The sequence below is a fragment of the Schistocerca serialis genome, chromosome 8 (assembly GCF_023864345.2).
Source record: "Schistocerca serialis cubense isolate TAMUIC-IGC-003099 chromosome 8, iqSchSeri2.2, whole genome shotgun sequence".
Classification (NCBI taxonomy): Eukaryota; Metazoa; Arthropoda; class Insecta; order Orthoptera; family Acrididae; genus Schistocerca; species Schistocerca serialis.
Window position 1 is genome coordinate 440,774,447 of NC_064645.1, and position 24,511 is coordinate 440,798,957.

Below are 24,511 nucleotides of genomic sequence, written 5' to 3' on the forward strand. Positions count from 1 at the left end.
AACTTCCGCTTACTTTGCACTCGATTCTAAGCCGCAGGTGGTTTTTTGGATTACAAAAACCGGAAAAAAAGTGCGGCTTAGATTCGAGTAAATACGGTATACCTCTTTACTTCTGTACGCATCCTCTTTGGCTTGAAGCTGGCACAGTACTTACAGTAGAATATCTTCGGCTTCCCTCTGACAACCATGCCTCCATCCTTGCTACCCTCCCTGTTTTCCTTTCCCTGTTGCTTCATAACCTGGGTTGTGAGTAACTGAATCTACTTTCCCTCCTTCCCTTCCTTTCCCCTCTCTCCTCCCTGATGAAGGAACATTTGTTCCGAAAGCTAGGAACGTAAATTTTCTGTCCTGTTTTGTGTATCTATCGGCTGTACTGATCTGAGGTAAGTACTGGCCAGCCCCTCTATCTCTTTGTTAGTATTTGTTTTAAAATATTAAAAGATCTTTCTTACATTATGTAAGAAACAAGACATCAGAGAATACTCCAAGAGCGTCGGAATTTCGAGAACCATAGTAAAATGCACAGTTCGCCTTAAAGCGTACATTCGTATGTCCAGATTCCTAATCCAGCCCTCGACCTGATATTACGCTTTTCGGTGTGGTTTTCGGGACGTAAATTTTCCTAGAGTACCAGTACTGTATTATCTTATATATAGTTCTTTATTATGGCATAATGCCATTCGTGCTAGAAGATGAAAACTTGCACTTCAAATGCAACGAACAGTTGAAACTAGCCAATAGTGTGCAATGAAACACTTTGTTTCGAATAAATTTACTGCCTCAGCAGGAAAGCTTAATAAAAGCCAAATTTCCTTAGCAAACCAACAAAAATAACTTTATTGTCCTGCAAGGCGATTAATGCTTGGCTGTCAGAAAGGTGGAAATAAAATCTGAAATTAGTAACATATTTTAGTCTTCCGTAATTATATGAATGTATCGTAATTCACTTGATAGTTCCCAGTCACAGAAATCCATGTTGTTTTCATTTGATGTGAGAGCAATAAACAAAGAGGAAACAGAAGAATCACTAAATGTAAACACGCATCACCTGGAGATTGAGTGTGCCGACGTGCAGTGCCACGCCTCTTCAAACAACATTCTTATACCGCACATTACTGTATTTCACTCTGTGGAACTCAAACGTGTATTTTGTAATGGATGCCATCAAACTATTTCATGGCAGAGGAAATTAAAATGTACTGTAGTGCTTCTCCTGCTTCCAGTCCGCTGGTTTGACATCCTGCCCCTCTTAAAAATAAACTTTTTTTTAAAAAAATGCAATTAATAATGGATGGAATTATTTGTAACTGAGAGAACAAGAACTCTTCAGAAAATCTGGACTCTTTATTGCCTATTAGCCAATAACTTGCTCTTCTGTGTGACATAAAATTAAATATATGATATCTAAAACCAGTAAAGACAAGAGACAGGCAAGACAGTACACATTTCTTCAATCCTTAGGTCATAGCGATTTTTCTCTCTAATCTTGCTACAGTTTTACATGGCGTGCTTTCCTTTCTGCGAAAGAACTATTACCTCATCAAAGTTCATCAAATGTTTTGCTAGATGAAAAATCGAAAGGTCGTCGTCTAATACTGAAAAAGCTGTTAATACAAATGGTACCCAAGACTGGCATGGTTTCTCGATCTAATTACGTTTATTTTGTCAGTGTGCTGGATAAAACAAAATAAGCCTTTCTAATATTGCAGCAATTTTAACACACACCAAATAACCGAGACTGTTTTGGGAATAATGATCATTTTTATAGTACGAGCAATAATGATCATTTTTATAGTACGACAATATAATTTACAAAGTACCAATATGAAATACGTATTCGGCCTACTACAATCAAAAAGCTTTATGTTAGGAAATAGTTTCACGTTTCATTCATACGTTCCAGTTTCTCATGCATGAGGCCGAAAAGTAGTAGAACAAAATTTTTGTATTAATTTGGAATTGTCATATTCTTCCATAATTTGTGTGATGTCCCCGTTTCTTCTCCTTCCTCATTCTGACAATCAATCTTGTCATCACTAATTCTGTAACTATTCCTACCACTGTCAAAACTGATTCTCCAGTTAAATTTACTAATCCTGCCACACCGGTTTAGTTATCCAGCGATTATTCTCCGGTTAGGCGTTATTATGTGTTCGTACAATGCGTTTTCCGCACTACTCCCAGAATGGAACTTACGCGGCTGCTAGCCGAGGACTAACTGGCCCTGTCTAGTGTAGCGATCTGGCCAAAAATTTTGTCAAAACTTCACTTTCTTGGATACACCGACAAGATAAATAAATAATCTTTCTTACCTGTTATTCCTGTTAGTCGTTTATTTCCACTCTGGCAGTCTGAATCGATGGATTTTGCCAGTTATTATAACAACGCTGAATATTTGCAAAATGAATCAACCACATAAACAAGCAGCAGTTGGCATTCACCGGTTCGGATTAATTCCACTCAGCTCGTATAGCCCCGTTCCGTTTTGTCTGCAGGAAAGCTCAATTCTACAGACGACGAGGATTCCCCTGGCAGACATCACGTACTCTATGCACGCATTCAAAAATTAACGTATAATTCATTCAGAAATCAACTTAGAATGTATTAAAAAATGTCCAAAAACCAGCAAGGGGTGCGTTTCAAAATCATATGAATAATCGATACACTGACATGCGCTGAATGCTAGGTGCTTTGTGAAACAAGGTTTTTTTCCTCAAGAATATGAATTTGCACCCTCCGCTCAAAATTGCCGCCCGGTTCAGATACCCCGGTTTGCCACCTGCCACCCCCTGATCCGGGCCTGCTGCACACGTGTGAATCTGGCAGCTTGGGCGCGCCAGCAAAATTTTTCCTGGATCCATGTGGCTGGTTGCTGCTACTACTGCCTACACAGCCAGCAACCACATTTCTGTAGCCAGAAGCGGGAGAAGGTATCACTCATACGCGACTCAACTGCGTGCGTGCATGAGCCCGCTCATAACTGCTTAAATGAATCTAATGTAAACAGTTGTGACGTCACGCTCATCGGAGGCAGTTTGTTGTTATGAAGCATTGCATAGTCTTCCTAAAGCCTTTGACACATTTTGCTGTTGGCGGACGCTTGTACGTGTACTGTGTTATTTTATATGACGTATTTACTTTGCAATTTAAGCTTCCCCCCCCCCCCCCCCCCCCCTCTCGTTCACGTTTAAATGCTGCAGTATTATTCTGCAGCAGCGGGATACAGTAATATGTATGTATGTATGTAAATGTTAGAGTATCAGTTCTTACAGGTCAAAATTACAAAACTTTAACTGAAAACTAAAACAACGAAAAATTCCCGGAATCCTAAAAAATTCCCGGGTTTTTCCCGGTTTTCTCCCGGATGAAAAAAATCCTGGGTTTTTCCCAGATCTCCCGGTTGTCCTGGGTCATATACACCCTGTGAGTGGCCTGTGCCACACACAGGGATTTGGAGCACATCTCATCATTCTACAGGACAGCAAAGAATAAAATAAAGTGGACTGACTGGGCAAGCGACCTAGTCATACAGTTTATTGCACTAACTTACCATAAAGGGAGGTGAGCACACCTATATTCAATCTGTATTGAAGACAGTTGGGTATAATGTTCAGACTGAATGGCTGTTTTCAACTATCATTTAGGCAAATCAAAGGCTGATTCCCCTTCTCCGTCTCAGGATTACAAACAATAAAAGCGTGTTAAAATGAAGTTCATTTGAATGATGAATTTAAAATGACCTTCAAGCCATGAAAGAGTGACCGCCAAAAGGAAAAATTGATGAGACTAATTCCAAGGGAAATGTTAGAACACCCAACTCTGTCAGCCTGCTAGGATTGTCAAAGTACACTACCTTAAAATTGAATCCCTTACGGACAATCATTGAATAAAATCTTAAAAATATAAAATTAAGCTTGGTTTTATTAAAAATCCAAGGCGAAAATTTGTTTTAACCTTGTTTAAGAATGTTCATGTCCACAACACACATTATATTTGATGCCTTCGATTATCTTCACCAATTTGACTCTTAAGCGTATAAAACACAGAATGTTCCCCTTTATTTCATCAACAATTTTTCTTCTTTAGGGCCAGCAGTGTAATATATGTCTGATAACGATAGGATTGTTACAGTAGATACACCAAACAGCTGCTTATAATGAGTAATCTTTATTTACAATTACGACAGACTGTTTCGGCTTTATCACCACTTTCAAATACCTGCAATTACAATTTTAGTGAGAATAGGCGTGATGTCAATGTCATTCATATTAAAGTAGCTGTCTTGTACTCACGATCAAAAAATTACTACAGATTCTGCACAGAATACCAAAATGTTTCGCAATGAATCATCAACTGGAGCAACTGAATTACATTCTCCGCCTGGGTTTCGATTATCTCTCGTTGCGCCCTGAAATGAGAAATGTCCTGCCCACTATCCTTCCCACCCCACCTACCGTGATATTCTGCCATCCACTGAACCTACACAATATACTCGTCCATCCTTACACAACCCCCAATCCCTTACCTCATGGCTCATACCCCTGTAGTAAACCTAGATGCAAGACCTGTCCCATACATCCTCCTACCACCACCTACTCCAGTCCGGTCACTAACATCACTAATCCCATCAAAGGCAGGGCTACCTGTGAAACGAGTCACGTGATTTACAAGCTAAGCTGCAACCTCTGTGCTGCATTCTATGTAGGCATGGCAACCAACAAGCTGCCTGTCCGCATGAACGGCCACCGACAAACTGTGGCTGAAAAACAAGTGGACCACCCTGTTGCTGAACACGCTGCCCAACATGATATCAATCATTTCAATGGCTGCTTCACAGCCTGTTCCACGTGGATCCTTTCCACCAACACCAGCTTTTCTGAATCGCGCAGGTTGGAACTTTCCCTGCAATACATCCTACGTTCCCGTAACCTTCCTGGCCTCAATCTTCGTTAGTCACTGTCCTCACCCATCCAGCCCCCTCCCTGTTTCCATTCCAGCACTACACAGCCGTCATTTCACTGCCACACCCACTCTTTTAATTTCTTCTTGTTATTTCTCTCCTTTCCTCTACTTACCCCCTCCCCCCTCCGCACTTTCTCTCCTGCCCTCCATCTAAATTGCAACACTTCACTGTCTGCCACTTCCACCATACTATCCCTCCCCTCCCCACCCCAGCCTCCTACTTACCCCCACCCAGTTGCCACTCCCATCATGCACTGGTGCTGCTGCTCACAGTGTGGTTTCAGTTCTCTGAGACTGCAGACGTGTGTGCAAGTGGCGTTTGCGTGTGCGTGGCAACCAACAAGCTGTCTGCCCACATGAACGGCCACCGACAAACTGTGGCTGAAAACCAAGTGGACCACCCTGCTGCTTAACACGCTGCCAAATATGATATCCCTCATCTCAATGACTGCTTCATAGCACGTGCACATGTGTGTGTGTGTGTGTGTGTGTGTGTGTGTGTGTGTGTGTGTGTGTGTGTGTGTGTGTGTACTGCTGACAAAGGCCTTAATGGCCGAAAGCTATAATTGTGTGAATATTTTTGTTGTGCCTATCGCGACTCAACATTTCCGCTATATGATGAGTAGCAACTTTCCTTCTCTGGTAAAGATAATCTTAAAAAATTTTAGCTAGTAAAACAATATCACTGTTCATCTGTACAATCTTAGTAAACATATAGCGTCGTAATAGTGGAGCTGTCGAACTGCTGCCACAGCGTAATTAACATTTAATTTTAACTTCCAACAACGTTTATGATCTTATTAAAGCACTGACAGTTACAAAAGAGTCCACTAATGGCGCAATATGGACGTCACATCAATCCAGACGTGAGTACGAGACAGCTACTTTAATATGAATGACTTTGACATCCATACCTATTCACAATCTGTAGGTGCTTACACCCCAAGTGCCTGTACAGATCACAAACACTCCATATAAATGTGATAAATGCACACAAAGAAGCTTGTAAACATATTACACAGTGACCAGCAGAAGATAAATAGCAGGGTATGGGGCACATCCCACAAGCTACAAATACCTACTGTACATTTGTTGAAGGGCATCTTCAAAAATCATGAGCTGCCCTTAAAAAATTTATTAGCTAAATCGGTAGAGGCCTGTTTACAATGTCAGTTCCATGTTGATACTATATCACAGTTACATCAAATATGACCAAGAAACGTCACTGCCTAAAAACTGACAGCAATAACATACATGACAACCTGTGTACTAGGAGAGGAACTTCAAGTTGGACATCAAGTTGGCTGATAAACATGTTAAGTGCAGCTCATGGCATTTAGAATGTGACTTTTAACAAATATTTACAAGTTGAAGAACCCAAGCATTCAAAATTATTACTACTAAAAATGTCCTATTGGAGCATATTAATCTTTAAAAGTAATACAATTGATTCATTGTTGGACCATTTTAGACGATTATCAGGCACATCAATCCATGCTGTGCTATCAAAATACAATCAAAACCAAATCATTATATTAAGCTGCGTTACTACTTCATCTTCCCCATTTTCTTTTAATTCAGACTTCTGAAAACATCCTGGGTCAAGATTTATGTTGAAATCCTTCAAATGACACAGGTGTCACTTTCTCATTGAATATGAACTCTCACCAATTTTAAAACTGATGTCAATGTCCCTCAGTTCTATTTGTCATGCTGGCTATTTTCTATACTCAACCTACAGCCCATTAAGCATAAATGGTAGACCTAATGTGTAAGGCACTGTAAAAAAGTTAAAACTTCACACTAAGGATAAACAGCACAATAAGACTTCCGAGAAGGCATTCTCTACTAGTTTATCTGAAGAATGAAGATGGATTTTTGTCTAAAAAATATTTTCTTGTTTACTGCTTGTCCTAGAAGTAGATTTTCTTGCTTTCTGCTTGTCCTAAAAGTTGATCACAACTATCAAAAGCTACAAATACATTGTGACACCCCATAGCTGAAACTGCAATATGTCTATGAAGTGTTCTTAACTACACATATTTATAAAGAAGTCAAACCTTGTTTTATTGTTGCATCAGCAACATCATCTGTAACGTTGACCACAGGCCCTGCAGCATACCTCGCCAAGAAATTATGCTGCTTGACACATGCTGAACACACCATTTCAGCATATTCTTCAGGCATTGGCTGGCCTAAGTGCTGAAAATTATATGTGGCCTCAGTACATAATTAACATTGCATTAATAAACATAAAGATAAAACAATGGAAAATTCAAGATGGAATAATGACACTATTATTAAGAGGATTGCTGCTACTCACCATACAGCGGAGGTGCTGAGTCACAGATAGGCACAACAAAAAGACTGTCAAAGAAGTAAGCTTTTGGCCAAAAAGGTCTTCACTGGAATTGGACAACACACACACACACACACACACACACACACACACACAAGACCAGTCTCTGGCTGCCAAGCCCAGACTGCAAGCAGCAGCGTATGATGGGAGAAGCAAATAGGGTGGTGGGGGTCAGGAGGAGGCGGGGGTGGCAAGGGGGATGGATAGCAGTGTAGAGCTGGGGGACAGTAAAGTGCTCCTTGTGGGAGAACACGGGGATCATGTGAGGAGTTTCCAGGACAGCTACGTGGAGTTGGGAGGTTAGACAGAGAGTGGCAGAATGGGGTGGGAGTAGCAGAAAAGGAGGAAAGTGAAAAGACAGTGGGTGCATTGGTGGAATAAAGGGCTGTGTAGTGTTGGAATGGTAACAGAGAAGGGGAAGGTGGGTAAGGGACAATGACTAACAAAGACTGAGGCCAGGAGGGTTACAGTAATGTAGGATATATTGTAGGGAGAGTTTCCACCTGGACAATTCAGGGAAGCTGGTATTGGTAGGAAGGATTGAAATGGCACAGGCTGTGAAACAGTCACTGAAACTAAGAATGTCATGTTGGCAGAGTCTCAGCAACTGGGTGGTCCAGCAGTTTCTTGGTCACAGTTTGTCAGTGGTGATGGTGGGGAGGATGTCTGGGACAGGTCTTACATCTAGGTCTATTACAGGGATATGAACCATGAGGCAAGGGGTTGGGAGCAGTGGTTGTGTATGGACGGACGAGGATATTGTGTAGGTTGGATGGAGGAGGACCAGGTGAAGCTAATGGGGGAGAAGGGTTACAGGTTTTGGGAGAATGTGGATGGATTGTCCTCACTCTCGATCAAGATCACAAAGACGTCATCAATGGATCTGAAGCAGATGATGGGTTTGGGATTCGTACCCTGAAATGAGGAATGTCCTACCACTATCCTTCCCATCCCTCCCACAGTGGTATTCCATTGCTCAGCAAACCTACACAATATCCTTGTCCATCCCAACACAACCACAGCTTCTAACCCCTTCTACCCCTCTTATTAGTTTGTTTGGCATATATCTCTCAATTCCCATTGATCCATGACGCTCCCTGTTTGCTCAAAATTATCTCTTGCGAAGAGGTCAAGTACACTTTTGCAATCATTTAAACTATGAAAGGGCTCCTGAACCGATTGTTTAAAATAGTTTTCTGAGAAGGCATTCAGAAAGATTTCGGACTCCACAATTCTTACAATGGTTGCGAATTGTAATGTCAGAACCAGATCTCGAAAACTACTATTGGTTTCTAGGAACGTGTAACAATTCTTGTTTCACCAATTATTAATGACCCTTAAAAAATTACACTGAAAAAAATTTGTAGTAGTTTGTGTAGAGTGCTAGATAAGGAAGTTACATACAGTAACCATATGGCAACATACTCTCCTCTTTGTTTGCTATCATTTGCCGAAATCTTGCTTTGATATCTCAAACTGTTCATGAGTACACGGGTATTATGAATATTTCATTTTTCCTTTACCGTCTGGGATTGTAAGTGGACCACGGTGCTCTCTATAATGTACAATCCATTTTGTTGAGACTCGAATGAGTTATAAATCCCATCCAAAGTTTACATAATAGTTCAGCACACTTACTGCGTTTGTTAGGCAGCAACATATGATCTTATGTGCAGTAGTTTACTTAATGACGATAAACAAAATAGTTCATTATGAAGCTAAGAGAGAGAGAGAGAGAGAGAGAGAGAGAGAGAGAGAGAGTTCTTTACAATCAGATCATCTGAGAAAGATTTCAGACTGGCTGACTTGCACATTTATCATTCACACAGTCAAGCGAGTTGCTCCCTGACCCCCCCCCCCCCCCCCCACTATACCTGCACATTAAGCAGTACTGCAACAACTGTCCAACACAGCTCTGCTCTGCTGTGCCACTAAACTATAAACTGATACACAGAATGTTTCACGAATTCATAAAACATCCATAGTCCTTTAAGTTCACAAGATATTCACCACAACAAATATTATATTGATACACAATAAAGAGGCACAGAGGTGAAGTTACAAAGCAAAATAATGTGAGATGTACTTAATCTCCAATCACAGCCTGTGTCCAGAATAATTGCTATACCTGGTCACTGAATGAGTTGACACAGTAACTTAACACTGGACGGTGGATCAAATCCCTGCCCTGCTATTCTGATTTAACATTTCTATGGTTGCCCTAAACTGCTTAAATTCTGGTGAAAGGGCATAGAAGAAGACATGTTATTTCCTTCCCGAGTACAAACCTCTTTACTGGCTTTAACACCCTCATTGTTGATGGGATTTAAACCCAAGTCATTCTTTCTTTTTTGGAACTATTCAGTACTGTTGTGAATTACACCTTGTAACATCACAGTCACTGTCTTTTCCTTCTCTTAACCAATGTACTGTCTTTCAAGCTCACCTGGATCTTGCTCTATGCTACATATTAGTCTGCCCCCCCCCCCCCCCCCCAAAAAAAAAAAGGAAGGAAAGAGACAGAGAGAGAGAGAGAGAGAGACTGACAATTTGAATATCCAACTCTCCACAATAAGTCTGAGTCACACACTGAGACACTAAGTTAATACTGTGTTGTACATAGGCCAAATAGATCAATCAATGGAACAAACAAACAGAACAGTCTGATGAATATTCAATTGCTTCAATTTTGGCACTAAAAATAGAGGGTATTTTTTTGTCACTTACCACAAAACTGGTATTGTAAACCTATGTGCTGTTGAGGAACAGCATTTGGACTGGTAAAATCCCCACCCTTAACTTCTGTTAATAACTTATGACAACTGACGTATTTGCACAACATTGATCTCCGACACATCTTTATCCTCCCATCTCACTTAACTGATAGGACATTTCTTCAGGCTTACTGATATGAGAATGAACTTATCTTAATAATGTCATAAAAATAAATTCTGCTGTCACAATGTAAAACATGGATGAAGATGAGTTACCAATATGCTCTGTCTGTGACAATCACCACGTCCATTACCTGAGAGGTGTGAGTATTCCCTGAACACGGAATGTCTTCTCTATCTTAACTCAGTTTCTTCAGTAATTGCACCCATGCTGCTTCTGATATCACTATGACCAGCTTCAAGAACTTATAACCAAACTATCACGTTTCAACCGAACTTAGGCTGGACTGTGCTACCAATCAGCAAGTCATTCCAAATGCACTTCGACATCATTACATCACCACTTAAAGTAAACAATGGGAACTTAAGCCGAGAGCAACGCTCTCTACCGTTTATAAATAGAGATAAGCTTTTAAACATATGCATTTACTTGATCTCAAAATCAACGTAACTATGTTTGAGATCAAAAAACATCCAGCATAACAACACAAGAGGCAAAGAGAACAATGATTTTCCAAAACACAAACTGTACAAAACAGGTAATATCACACAAAACACACTGTCTGCAATTTGACAAGCAAGTGGGGATGATGATTTATCTTTTTGAGAGTGTCTTCCATCAAAGCTAGCACACACCCCACCTATTATCTCTCAATGCTGCCGCTAGTCTCGGATAATTAGTGATTTCAGATGGTGTGAGGTGGTGGGGAAAGGTGAGTGGTAGTAGTGGTGGTGGTGGTGTGGAGGAGGACTACAAGAAGGGCTTAGGAAAGATCACAGAGGGGTGGAATGCGAATACACACGGCAGTAGATTGTGGGATTGCTTAGGAGTGTCAACAACACTAAGAAGAAAAATAAAACAGTAGATGGGGAGGCGTGATCAAGAGCAGAAGAGAAAAGTAAGATGACGGGGACAGGAACCACAGAGGGAAGTAAGATGGAGAAGATAAAATGACTCAGGGGTAGGTGTGGGGACAGGAGAGTTGTATATTACTGGAACAGGAGGAGGATGAGAGGTGTGGGTCTAGTGGAGGCAGACCATGGAGTTATGTGATTAAATATTACACTGATGGAGGATTCCCATCCGTGCAACTTGGAAACTTGATGCTGGATGCAAATATCTACACTGCATAGGAAATGAAACACCTGCTGCTGAAGTCGCAGTATTTTCTGTAACTGTGGTCTAGCTGGCCATTTGGCCATGGTTTGACTGTAAACATATACGTGAGTGGAATGTTTTGTTATTAATGTTGCAAGGAATGTCAAAGAAAGGGCTGGAATAGAAGGAAGTGGGTGAATGTATGGAACACATCTTGTATTGGGGTCTCCCACAGGAACACTATCCAATTGGGATGGGGCTGAGGGCAAGAGGGGCAGATAACAATGTTGCACAGGTTGTGTGGGAGGTGGTGGAATATCACTAAGGGAGGGCATTGCAAGAGGTAGTTAGGAAAAGTGATTAGGTTGTTAGAGAGACCCAGGAAGCACTTGCAGATGAAGGCAGAGCTTCTGCACGACTGCTCAGAAACTGTGAGAGGATGTTAGTTGTTATGGGAGACAGCACGTGGGAAATCATTTTGGACAAGACTGAGAGGACAAGGCAGTCAGCATACAGGGAAGAGGTCTGTCACTTCAACTGCAGAGTATCTGCAGGTGGTCAGGTTGCATGGAATGCATGTTTATATGTGGACTGGGCACTACCTGACTGTTTGTGAATAGTTTTGTTGGTATTATTTATTTATCATATTGTTTTACAAGGACACAAAAGTATCTACAATCGAACTGAAATCTCCAAATGGACAATCAGTCAAGAGCATTTTGAGTCACTTTATGTAAAGTTCTTAGATCACCATTAAATGCTCAAAGTGGGCACTCATTAACAATGTGATTTATTGTTTGCTCCTCTGCTCTGCAATCACAGTCGGCAGATGGGAGGAAACGTCACTTCTTCATGCTGTACCCACAACTTTCTTGGCCAGTCCTAAAGCAGTTCAGCCTCAACCAGATTTGCTGTGGTACTTCGAATTCCACGACCTCCTTTGTTGGAGCTCGAACCTGATGTGTATTGTCAGGTGGCTGTTCATTACAGAGTTGTCGCTATTTGGAGGTAATGTCTAAAGAACTAATACTTTTTAAATCTATCCAGGGTGGTTTGTGTGATTTCAGGCGAGTTGTTGGTGGATCTCGTTGGGTGTCTTACAAGGGAAGAGTAATCTTTTTACACAAATTTACCTTAGCTAACATTGCTCCGCAAGATGTAAGGAGAAAAGCAGTTAAGACAGCCAGTCACTGACTGGGAGTAGATCTGACAAGTGTCAAGTGCTAACTCTCATGGCTCCATAACAATGCACATCAATTTCTGTTGTATGAGCATGTTTTCCACACAGGAGAGCAATATTCTCCACCAGACTACCCAAACGCGAGTGCAGCAGAGCACAGAGTACTGACGTCCGCATCATAGATGCTTCCAGAAATCTTGTGAAGTAGATTTACTCGTGAGCCAAGTTTCTTAACTAACTTGATGCACTATTTATTTGAAGGTCAAAGACCAATCTAGAGTGTTTCCTAGATATATTGGATTTTAGTTATGTGATACTTCAACTCCAATGAAAGTCACATGTAGCTTCCTTAGGGCTGCTTTATTACTTAGGTGAATGCAGTAACCTCAGTTTTATTTTGGTAGGCAAATGATAAGTTTGATGTGAATAGACTCGATATGTGGCTTATAGCTAAAAAAGAATCAGATGAAACAAAAGGGAGAAGGTGGTGTAAACTATTGGGAATAGGCTATGCCATAACTATAGCCATAGAAAAAAGTATTCACAAACTGTTGTTCATGTAGAATAAGTTTATTTATTAGGATTAAAGATAACAACCAGAGATGTTATTTGGTAAACTAACAGTACAAGGTTTCCTCCCTAACCTGTACACATAAAATGATTAACTAATTTAACATGCAGGAAGTAAATAAGAATTTTGTACCAGCTGACTTCACACAGTGGGAAAAAAGTATTCATAAACTACTAGAAATGTAAACACAGAAATGACACTGAACCGCTTGCAGCAAGGAATGCTTTCAGTGGCAATCTGCACTTTGTGCACGTTGGTTCTGACTAGAGGTGAATGCTGCACAACAGCAAAATGGGTCGCAAAAGGAAGGAAACAACTGCAGAGGAAAGCTGGTGAGGTTCATTTACTTTTGTGATTTACACGTGGAGTTGACTGTACATGTACACTTATGACTAGCTGGCGAGATGTACACATTGCATCACTGATGAATCCTTTTATCAATTGTTGCTGTTTTTATGGTGGCAAAATGGTCAAGTAGTAATTTGACTTTTTGTTGAAATATTTCAAGGATGCAGCATATTCATTTTAGTAGTAATAGCTTGTCAGCAATATTGTATGAGTGACCGATAGTTTGGTTGTCTGTGTAATCTCTGGCTGTTTATTTTTTTATCTGTTGCCATGTTCCCAAATGTTAATAAAATTTTCTAGGTAATATTTATGTTTGAACTTGGCTCTGTTCGTTTAAAATGTCATGTGGATAATTTTTCCATGAATATATAAATTTTCAATTCTTCCAGTGTGTTCATGGCTAGTTCCCTTGGTATTGCATGTAAGATTTGAAGTGCAGTTTCAGTTTTATCGACTTTATGGATTTCAGAAACCAAAACCTTAAAGGCAACAAAATTGAAACTGCATTTCAAATCTTATACACCATACAAAAAGGTCCAGTCATGAATATACTTGAAGAACTGGAAATTTACATACACATGAAAAATTATGTGCACAAGAACATTAAAAGAACATTACTACCTAGAAAATTTTATTGACATTCTGGGACTTGACAACAAATAAAAAATAAATAAACAGAGATTACAAAAACACCTAAATTATCTCACTCTTCAAAACAATACTGCTGATTACCTATAACCACTTTGTGAAGATACAGCACTGAAAACTGTCAACTAACTGCCAAATTACTGCTTGACTTTATATGACCATCATAAAAACAGCAACAATTGACAAAAGGATTAATCAGTAAGTATACATATACAATTAACTTAATATATCTATGTTGTGAAAGTAAATGAACTTCACCAAATGTAATATTCACAGGTGTAATTGACAATAGCAATACTGCCAAAATACGCCTATTGTACGAAACATAATAAAACTATTGGCATCTAACTTGGATGATTCAATTTAAATTGCAATATTACGTCATCTTTCGTACTGTGGGCCCCAACTGTACAAAACATGTGTTTACTATGAGAAAAATCAGTCATTTATTTCATTATATTCTGTTCACATCCTCCAACAATTTAAAGTCATGGTACCAAAACACACTGTCTAAAGTAAACCTATTTTTTTACGTAGTTAGTGTCGGCATTACTTTTTAACAATATTGCTGGAAAAATGGTCTCAGTTATTAAAAAAATAATGCACAAATATTCCTAATGACCAAACTCGTTGTGGTACATGTGGTCAAAATGATCTTAAATCATTTTTAAAATTTTTCTGCAGTGATTGCACATATGACAGCAACAAATGATAAAATTTTTGTGTACACTTACCCTTCCATGGAACCAATCTTCACACACAATGCACTGAACCATTTCGTCAGGCTCTTCATCTTGGGGATCAGGATATGGTCTATGGCATGTACAGTACACGCCACGGAAATTCTGATTGTACTGGTTCAGCTCATTGACACTATCTCGCTCCTACAAATTCAAAGAAATATTTTTCTTAATTTTTGGGGGAGAAGGGGACCATTCTTAATAACTGTTGCTTAAGTCTCTGGTATATAATTATTATGGGCATGACTGAACGTACTTTTAACATTTTACATGCAGAGCAACACCACAAGCAATCACAATTTTGTCACTTAATGCTAAGATAAGCAGACTTTTTCCTTAGCAGTGTGTATTACGATTGTGGTGAAGTTCACTAGTTTCATGATTTAGCAGTTACTTACTTTTATGGCAGGATGCCCTTTTCCCTGACTTATTGTCAGTAAACCTAAGGGAAGCCGTATGTGCCATCTGCCTGAGTGTGGATATATTTTATTTGTTTGTATATTGTCTTCTCTGAGACAGTACCCATCACTTGCAAAAACAGCCCTGAAGTTTAGGCAAAAATCAAACACAGGCTGGTCGATGTACCACACAACAATTGTTAATACAGTTCGTGGATTCAACCAGACATTAGTGTCCATCCCTGGCCTGTAAGGTAGCATCCGATCTTAAGCTATGTAATGTCTCGGTCTCAGAAGTGGAGATACGCTGCTGTTAAATACGCTTCTATGTACTCTTCCACAAAAACTTTATCAGTGAAATGAAATTAACATACAGCCTGTTCTAGTAAGAATAGTAAGTATGCGGTGGCTATTCTTTGATGTTATCTGACGAACAACGATTAGAAAGTTAATTACAGAAAGACATGTATTTGTGGAAACATAGCCATAATTAGTGATGTTTCAAACGGTTCAAATGGATCTAAGCACTATGGGACTTAACATGTGAGGTCATCAGTCCCCTAGACTTAGAACTACTTAAATCTAACTAACCTAAGGACATCACACACATCCATGCCTGAGGCAAGGTTCGAACCTGTGACTGTAGCAGCAGCGCGGTTCTGTACTGAAGCGCCTAGAACTGCTCGGCCACAGCGGCCGGCTAGTGATGGTTAAATCGAAACCTCCATCTCGACATAGTACTTACAAATTCAATTTCAGATCTGAAGATACTGAGTCGGTAGCACGGCTTCTGCTTGTTTAGATAGGACAAAATGTATGAACTATGGAAAAACTTAATGTTCTCGCACTATGTTTTGTGCAATCACTAACTAAATCTCAAAGAAAAGGATCCAAGGAGTAAGGAATAGCAAGAACAAGCCTGCTAAGTATTCAGGAAAAGCTGAAATTGAGACAATGTACACCTATTTTACTTCAAGGCATAAATGAAGATGATCTGTATGGGCATATGGAATTCTGGAAGTTGTATACAATCTGACAAGAAGCCGATTTCAAGTTTTGGAAAAGCATTCTTTGGAGCAACGAAGCAACTGGCAGAGCGAAGAGGCACAACTGTATCTACTGGGATTCTACAAATCCCCGTGTAGTGATGGAGAGGAAGTTAAACTTCCTGACATGTGGGTATGGGCATAGATTCTCAGTGGTGGGCTATTTGCGCCTCATTTTTTAACAGTACTGGAAAATAGTCCACTTTTTGAACATTGGCATTTGATTATGGATACATTGATAAGTCGACAAGACAGAGTACCACCGAATTATGGAGCTATTGTGAGAGAATTTCTAAATGGAAACTTTAATGAACGGACTGGGAGACGGGATATTACTGATTTGCGTCTATGACCTCCAGATATCACTTCCACCGACTTTTCAGTTTGGTGTACACTAAAAATGAGGTTTATCCTGTCAAGATTCTTGACTGAAGCAATGAATGCAGCCAGAATTTGAAAACCTAAGGCTTCCAGAAGATTTGTGATAAAATTTGTAAATCAGTGTTAGAAAAAATGCTATGTTTGCTTAGAACGAGGTGGAAAATTTTTGAGTATCTTTTGTAGTTTCATTGAATTCTAAATGTTTTTCTGTTCAATAATAAATTTGTATTTTAATTTTTTTATTACTGGATCATATGCATTTTTGACAACTGACTTACGGCCCACTCCGTATTTTAGGAGGTGGTAGTGCACATTAATTCAAATGAAACATTCCTTATAATTTGGGTTCAATTTTTATTGGTTACAGAGACAGAGCTGTTACAATGTAACCCAAACAAACACCAGTATTTGCAAACACAAACAATTTCAAAGTTGATTTTCACAAATCCTACCTCCAACTTTGATGTACATTTGAATTCCCTTGACAACACCATGTTTCTCTTTTCTTAAGTTGTCTTTATTTTCTTATTAAGGACAGTACTATTCACAATCAATTTGTTACATCACACACACACACACACACACACACACACACACACACACACACACACACACACACACACACCTCGCTTCATTTTTCAACCGTCTCAACAGGCAAAAATCTGAAAGGGTAATGCCTGAGGATCTTGCTGGCTAAGAAATTTTACCATGTCTACCAATACGTCTTCCAGGGAATGTTACATTTAGATGATGTGCCACCTGACAGTATGTGCAGGAACTCAATCATGCTGCAAGAACACAGCTATCCTTGTTGTCAAAGGAATCTCTTCCAATAATGTTGGAAGCAGTTTATAACGATATCCTAGATAATAACAATTTGGTAAGAACGGGCCTAATCAACTGATTATCTGCATCACACCACGCATTTACAGAGAAGAGTTCTTGAAAATGTTTCTCCACAAAGGCACGTCGGTTTAGTCGGACCACCACTGTGAGCCAAAAACGGTATTGATGCTATCACAAATGAAGGTGTGACTTGTACACTTCTGACATTGTCAGTGTGGAGGCAGTCTGTAGTATTATAAACACTGAATAAATTTTCATCTGCCAAAATCACAGGATTTGTCAGTGGTGATGAATGTGAACACTTGTAGTTGACGCAATAATGTGTATACATAGCTGTTATTTTTAAACTGACATGCTAACTTCCAGACCAGCTCACAATACCAACATGGACATACACTGTACAGCACCACTTAATGTAGTGTAAAAGATTGTCTAATGTAAACATAAATCCAAAGATAGCAACAGAGCACTGCCAAACCTGGTAATCTATATGAATAAATGATTTTATTGTCTTTGCAGTTGAAAATTTATTCAGTGTCCATGAAAGTGGCTTCATCAGTTAAAAGTGTTAATGGGATTACTCAGCAGCGTTTCCATTACAGTGCATGTACATAAATATCACAATGGCATACTTAGCATTTGCAAATGTGTGTGGTATGCTTAACTGACCAACAAAACCACAATCACAGACGAAAAATTCAATTATGTAAACTCAAGCACGACTTGATCTTATTCCAAACTAGCTACCTATTATGCAAATCATGATGATCCCCTTGAAACTGGAGTCAACAGAAATGAACAAATGCGAATATGCATTCAAAGACAATTCACTAGTGATCACTACCATTCGTTTGTATCCAAACAAGAGATACATGAGAGGGAACAAAACCCAACACGAGAGCGCACTGAATGCTGTGTTACTGTTTTTTTGGCCCTAATAACTTGCACACAGGATAAAATACTATACGTTTACAGCCTCGATGCAAAACTCTGATAGTTACAGAGGCTTATTTTGCATGCTGAGTGTACTGGTTGACAAAGTAAACTAAATGGCACAGGAAAGGAAGAATTTAGGTGTGCCAATTTGTATATGAACATGAAATGCATGGAGGTAGTGCACTTAACACTAAATTGGAGTTCCAGCTTTCCTTAGTATTAGTCCAAAACTTTGCCTGTATCTCAGCTGATGCTTTTCACTGGTTTCTTTCTACAACACAGGAGTAAATTTAAAAGTAAACAGTAAATTGTGACAAACAACATAATCTGAATAACACTTATTATTATAAACTGAACACTTTAATGTTTGTGAATGTTTGACATTTCAATAGCTGCTATAAAGTAGAAAGTTTCTGATGCATGCAGTGACATAAGCAAAGCACTTCAAGGATTTTATACACTCCTGGAAATGGAAAAAAGAACACATTGACACCGGTGTGTCAGACCCACCATACTTGCTCCGGACACTGCAAGAGGGCTGTACAAGCAATAATCACAAGCACGGCACAGCGGACACACCAGGAACCGCGGTGTTGGCCGTCGAATGGCGCTAGCTGCGCAGCATTTGTGCACCGCCGCCGTCAGTGTCAGCCAGTTTGCCGTGGCATACGGAGCTCCATCGCAGTCTTTAACACTGGTAGCATGCCGCGACAGCGTGGACGTGAACCGTATGTGCAGTTGACGGACTTGGAGCGAGGGCGTATAGTGGGCATGCGGGAGGCCGGGTGGACGTACCGCCGAATTGCTCAACACGTGGGGCGTGAGGTCTCCACAGTACATCGATGTTGTCGCCAGTGGTCGGCGGAAGGTGCACGTGCCCGTCGACCTGGGACCGGACCGCAGCGACGCACGGATGTACGCCAAGACCGTAGGATCCTACGCAGTGCCGTAGGGGACCGCACCGCCACTTCCCAGCAAATTAGGGACACTGTTGCTCCTGGGGTATCAGCGAGGACCATTCGCAACCGTCTCCATGAAGCTGGGCTACGGTCCCGCACACCGTTAGGCCGTCTTCCGCTCACGCCCCAACATCGTGCAGCCCGCCTCCAGTGGTGTCGCGACAGGCGTGAATGGAGGGACGAATGGAGACGTGTCGTCTTCAGCGATGAGAGTCGCTTCTGCCTTGGTGCCAATGATGGTCATATGCGTGTTTGGCGCCGTGCAGGTGAGCGCCACAATCAGGACTGCATACGACCGAGGCACACAGGGCCAACACCCGGCATCATGGTGTGGGGAGCGATCTCCTACCCTGGCCGTACACCACTGGTGATCGTCGAGGGGACACTGAATAGTGCACGGTACATCCAAACCGTCATCGAACCCATCGTTCTACCATTCCTAGACCGGCAAGGGAACTTGCTGTTCCAACAGGACAATGCACGTCCGCATGTATCCCGTGCCACCCAACGTGCTCTAGAAGGTGTAAGTCAACTACCCTGGCCAGCAAGATCTCCGGATCTGTCCCCCATTGAGCATGTTTGCGACTAGATGAAGCGTCGTCTCACGCGGTCTGCACGTCCAGCACGAACGCTGGTCCAACTGAGGCGCCAGGTGGAAATGGCATGGCAAGCCGTTCCACAGGACTACATCCAGCATCTCTACGATCGTCTCCATGGGAGAATAGCAGCCTGCATTGCTGCGAAAGGTGGATATACACTGTACTAGTGCCGACATTGTGCATGCTCTGTTGCCTGTGTCTATGTGCCTGTGGTTCTGTCAGTGTGATCATGTGATGTATCTGATCCCAGGAATGTGTCAATAAAGTTTCCCCTTCCTGGGACAATGAATTCACGGTGTTCTTATTTCAATTTCCAGGAGTGTAGAAGTACATATAATTAAGGTAATGCTTTCAAATAATCTACTTGATCACATCTGCTATATACTTCTTTAGAGACCAGATAGCATGATACCTGGTAAATCATCTTCATTTACCATAAAAAATTTCTAACATAACTGTGATCTACCAGCCATGTAAGTTAAGTTCAGATACCATGAACATAAGGAATGAGAATGATCGTGTCACTTACATATTTGAAATTTAAATTATCGTTAAGAGATACATATTTACACTTGTTTACTTTCAGGGAAATTTACAGTGCCTTTTCATTTTAATAAAAATAGTTACAAAGCTTGTGCTTATTCACTTCTTTCCCATTGCAAGTATCTACTGAATTTATCGTCTCTCTCTCTCTCTCTCTCTCTCTCTCGTGCCCAGGAGAACATCTCAGTGCTTTGGCAATTTCCTACCAATCATATTTCTTTACTTTTGTCATTTGTGGATGTCTTGGAGCTTAGAAGCATATACAATATCTATATTCTTTTACTAACAACATTACATTGTCTCCAGACCACACCACCATTCACGCACAATGCGTCAAGAAAGCTGATGAAAGCCTTCTGTACTGTTAGTGCTAAAGCGGAGAGAACAACAACTTCCTTTGATGGCTCACTAAAAGACAGAAAACCAGTAGCAAGTGAGTGAACACAAACAAACAAGAGCCAAACATGGCAAATGCCATTTGATCACGCACACCTAGCATTTACAGCAGAGAATTCTTGTCTGCTTCAGGGTAAAGGGGGCTTACAAACAATAGTCATACTGTGTATTAAACCTTCAATCACAGTATAACTGCTCTCTAGTAAGCAGTTAGTGCAACTATGGAGAGATTACTGCCCTTTGGGGTACAAACAAATGTCAAATGTTTTAACAATGATTTGTAACTAGAAATGTTCGTACTAGATTTCTTGTTCTATAGTTGATGCTATCTTGTGAAGGCGCGTAATCTGGCACTCGGCTATCTTTCTCATTCTTTATGTAGATATCCATATGTAACAACAAGTGTACACAAATAAAACAGTTTTCAATTGATGACAATGTCTGAAAACGAGTCTGTGATAATATTGTGGCAGTTTATTTTAAAGGTCCGTCTTGCTCACAAAAACTTTTACACATCGCTATCACCGTTTTCAGCTACTGCCATCTTCAGATCTGTTACAAACAACAACAGTAGTGTAACCAACTCAGTTCAGTTAGTTGAAGAAAAATCGATAACAGGTCTGGAGATATATAAGAAAATTAAAAACACACACACGACCCTCAACTGCAGCATCTCGGGATTCCAGCCCAAGATGCCGGAGTTGGTGGTTTTGTGTGCAATAGGTGTGCTTGCTTGCTTTTTGTGTGTGTGTGTGTGTGTGTGTGGGGGGGGGGGGGGGGTCCTTTTTTGCTGATGAAGGCTGTGGCTGAAAGCTTTTTGTGTCTTTCAATTGTTACCTATCTGCAACCTGACATGTCTTCTTTGTAGTAGACTGCAATCTGTCTCTTCCTACATTGTTGATATCCCTGCCTGGAGTTTCCATTGTTTGATAAATAAGAAATATTTATGTGATTAACATATAACAATGAAAATAATCAATTATTGATAGTATAATGTAAATGGATAGATAAAAAAAGGTCTACTCACCAAGCAGTGGCAGTGGACCACCCACCCACCCTCACACAAAAGGATTTAACTTTTTCAAGCTTTCATAGCCAGTGGCTCCTTTTTCTGGCAGAAGAGTTGAAGGGGAAGGAAAGGAATTAAGGAAAAGGACTGGAGAGGTTTAGGGAAAGGGGTAACGTTTACAAATGTCACCCAGAACCCCGGGTCAGGGGATACCTACTGGACAGGATGAGAAGGAAAGGCTGATTGTTGGGGACTGCACGAGATGACATTTGAAAACCTGAGAGCTTAAAGGTGGAAGACAGGGTAATATGCAAGACAGAGATTACTACTAAAACATCCTGCACAAGTTAAGAGTGAAAAGCTAAGTGAATTGTATGTAATAGAGACAGGAGAGGTGACAGCAAAAAATAGACAAGTCAGAAAATGAACGACGTAGAAAACTAAAATGGAGTGAAGAAAGGAGTAGTTACTGTGAGTAAATGTTACAACAGAAGGAACTAAAGTAAATGAGTGACAGGTGGGTGGTGAGAACCAAAGACATGTTGTAGTGCTAGTTCCCACCTGCAGGGTTCTGAAAAACTAGTGTCTGGGGGAAGAATCCAGATGACACGTGCAGTGAAACAGGTACTGGGGTGGTGACTGTCATTTGTACAGCATGCTCTGCAACAGAATATTGTGTGTTGCCTGTATACACCCTCTGCCTATGTCCATTCATTCTGACTGGTATCAGGGTAGTGGTCATGCCAATGTAAAAGGCCAAAGAGTGTTTACAAGACATCTGGTGTACATGTCGTTTCACCGGTGGTTCTCCCTTTGATAGTATATGTTTTGCCAGTTACAGGGCTGGAATAGGTGGTGGCAGGAGGGTGCATAGGGAAAGTCTTGCAGCAGGGACAGGAGCCATAGGGCACAGAGATGGATGCAGAAGGAGCATAGGGTCTGACATGTACGTTATGGAGATTGGGAGGGCAGCGAAAAGCTATTCTAGATGTGGAGGGCAAAATCTTAAGACAAGAATGGATCTCATCTCAGAACATGATTTTAGGAAGTCATGGCCTTGTCAAAGTAGCTGATTGATACATTCAAGACCAGGATAATACTGGATAACAAGTGGTGTGCTCCAAAATTAATTCCTTCCGTCTCAGCATTTATTCACAGTAACCACTCCTTTCTTTACTCCATTTTAGCTTTCTAGGTCTTACATTTTCTGACTCGTCTATATTTCACTGACCCCCCCCCCCCCCCCCCCCCTGTTATGTGTTATGTACAATGCACTTAGCTTTTCACTCTTATTAACTAGTGCACAACGATTTAGTAGTAATTTCTGTCTTGCATATTACCCTGTCTTCCATCTTTAAGCTCTCAGGTTTTCAAATCTTGACCAGTGCAGTTCCCAACAATCAGCCTTTCCTTCTCATCCCATCTGGTAAGTCTCCCCTGACCTGGGGCTCAGGGTGACTTTCCTAAACAGTACCCCTTTCCCTAAACCTCTCCAGCTTTTTTCCTTCACCCCCCCCCCCTTTCCTTCCCCTTCAACTCTTCTGCCAGGAGGAGGAGTCACTGGCTCCGAAAGCTTGTAAAAGTTAAATCTGTTTGTGTGTTTCCCCCCCTGTCGCCACTTTGCGAGTAGATTTTTTTCATCTATCTATTTTACATTGCATTAAATGATAAACAGCTGCACATACCAGCCAAACAAACTATAAAATATTCTGATGTAGGTATCAACAGCAAATTATACATGTAGGTACAACATAAGTGCTAGTGGTGATTCAAATGCGTCAGGTATTTATACAAATAAATGAGGTCAGCAGGGGGCACTATAGCTAGGGTACATGAATAGCCAGTATTGCCTATTTGATAGCTGAAATGCAATGGGCACGGCAAAATGAACGTCTGATAATAAAAGATGTACTGACATAAAATATGTGCAATCAGATCCACGCTTATGATCAACATACAAGGCGTAAATAGTAATAATGGGAAGCTCTTAGCTTGGCAAAGTAAAATAGAAATTGTGTAAAAGCCAATATAAAAAGTTTTTAAACCATAACCGTATGTGTAAGGTAATTAACAAAAGTGAATATTAATTAAAAATACACCTGGAACAGGATCTCAATGACGCTGCCTTGTGGCTTCTCTGTAAGAAGTTCTTGTTTTACTGTGGCTAAACTTGCGTAAGAAGGCCTAATCTTCTCACTTCTAGTGGCTGGTGTGCACAACTGCCAGGCCAGGAGCTTCCCACAATTACTGTTTTACTACTCATACTACATTTTAACTACTAAATCTGTGATACTGGTTACTTGTGTACTCTAGCTGTAGTGTCCTCTGCTGGCATCAGTGTTATTTGTATAAATACCAGACACACCCAAGTCGTCACCAGCACTTATTATGTACCTACATCAGAATATTTTACGGTATGTATGGCTGATATGCATGGCTGTTAATCACTTAAATATTTCTTTTTTTTATTTTCTTATGTATCACTAGGTCTATTACAGATTGATTTTCCTTCAGCTAACCGAACTTAGTTGATCATACCTTTGTTTTCGTGTGTAACAGATATGAAGATGGAAGTGGCTGGAACCAGTAACAGTGAC

General features: G+C 40.6%; 1 protein-coding gene across 1 annotated transcript in view; it reads right to left on the reverse strand.

Moving 5' to 3' along the window:
- Positions 1-24,511, reverse strand: part of LOC126416160 (putative E3 ubiquitin-protein ligase UBR7) — a 79,383-nt gene that overhangs the window by 34,206 nt on the left and 20,666 nt on the right. The window contains exons 4-5 of the mRNA XM_050083719.1: positions 14,796-14,945; positions 7,023-7,164 (exon numbers count right to left, since the gene is read on the reverse strand). Coding sequence (XP_049939676.1) covers positions 7,023-7,164; positions 14,796-14,945 — 292 coding nt within the window. The remainder of the gene's footprint in view (positions 1-7,022; positions 7,165-14,795; positions 14,946-24,511) is intronic.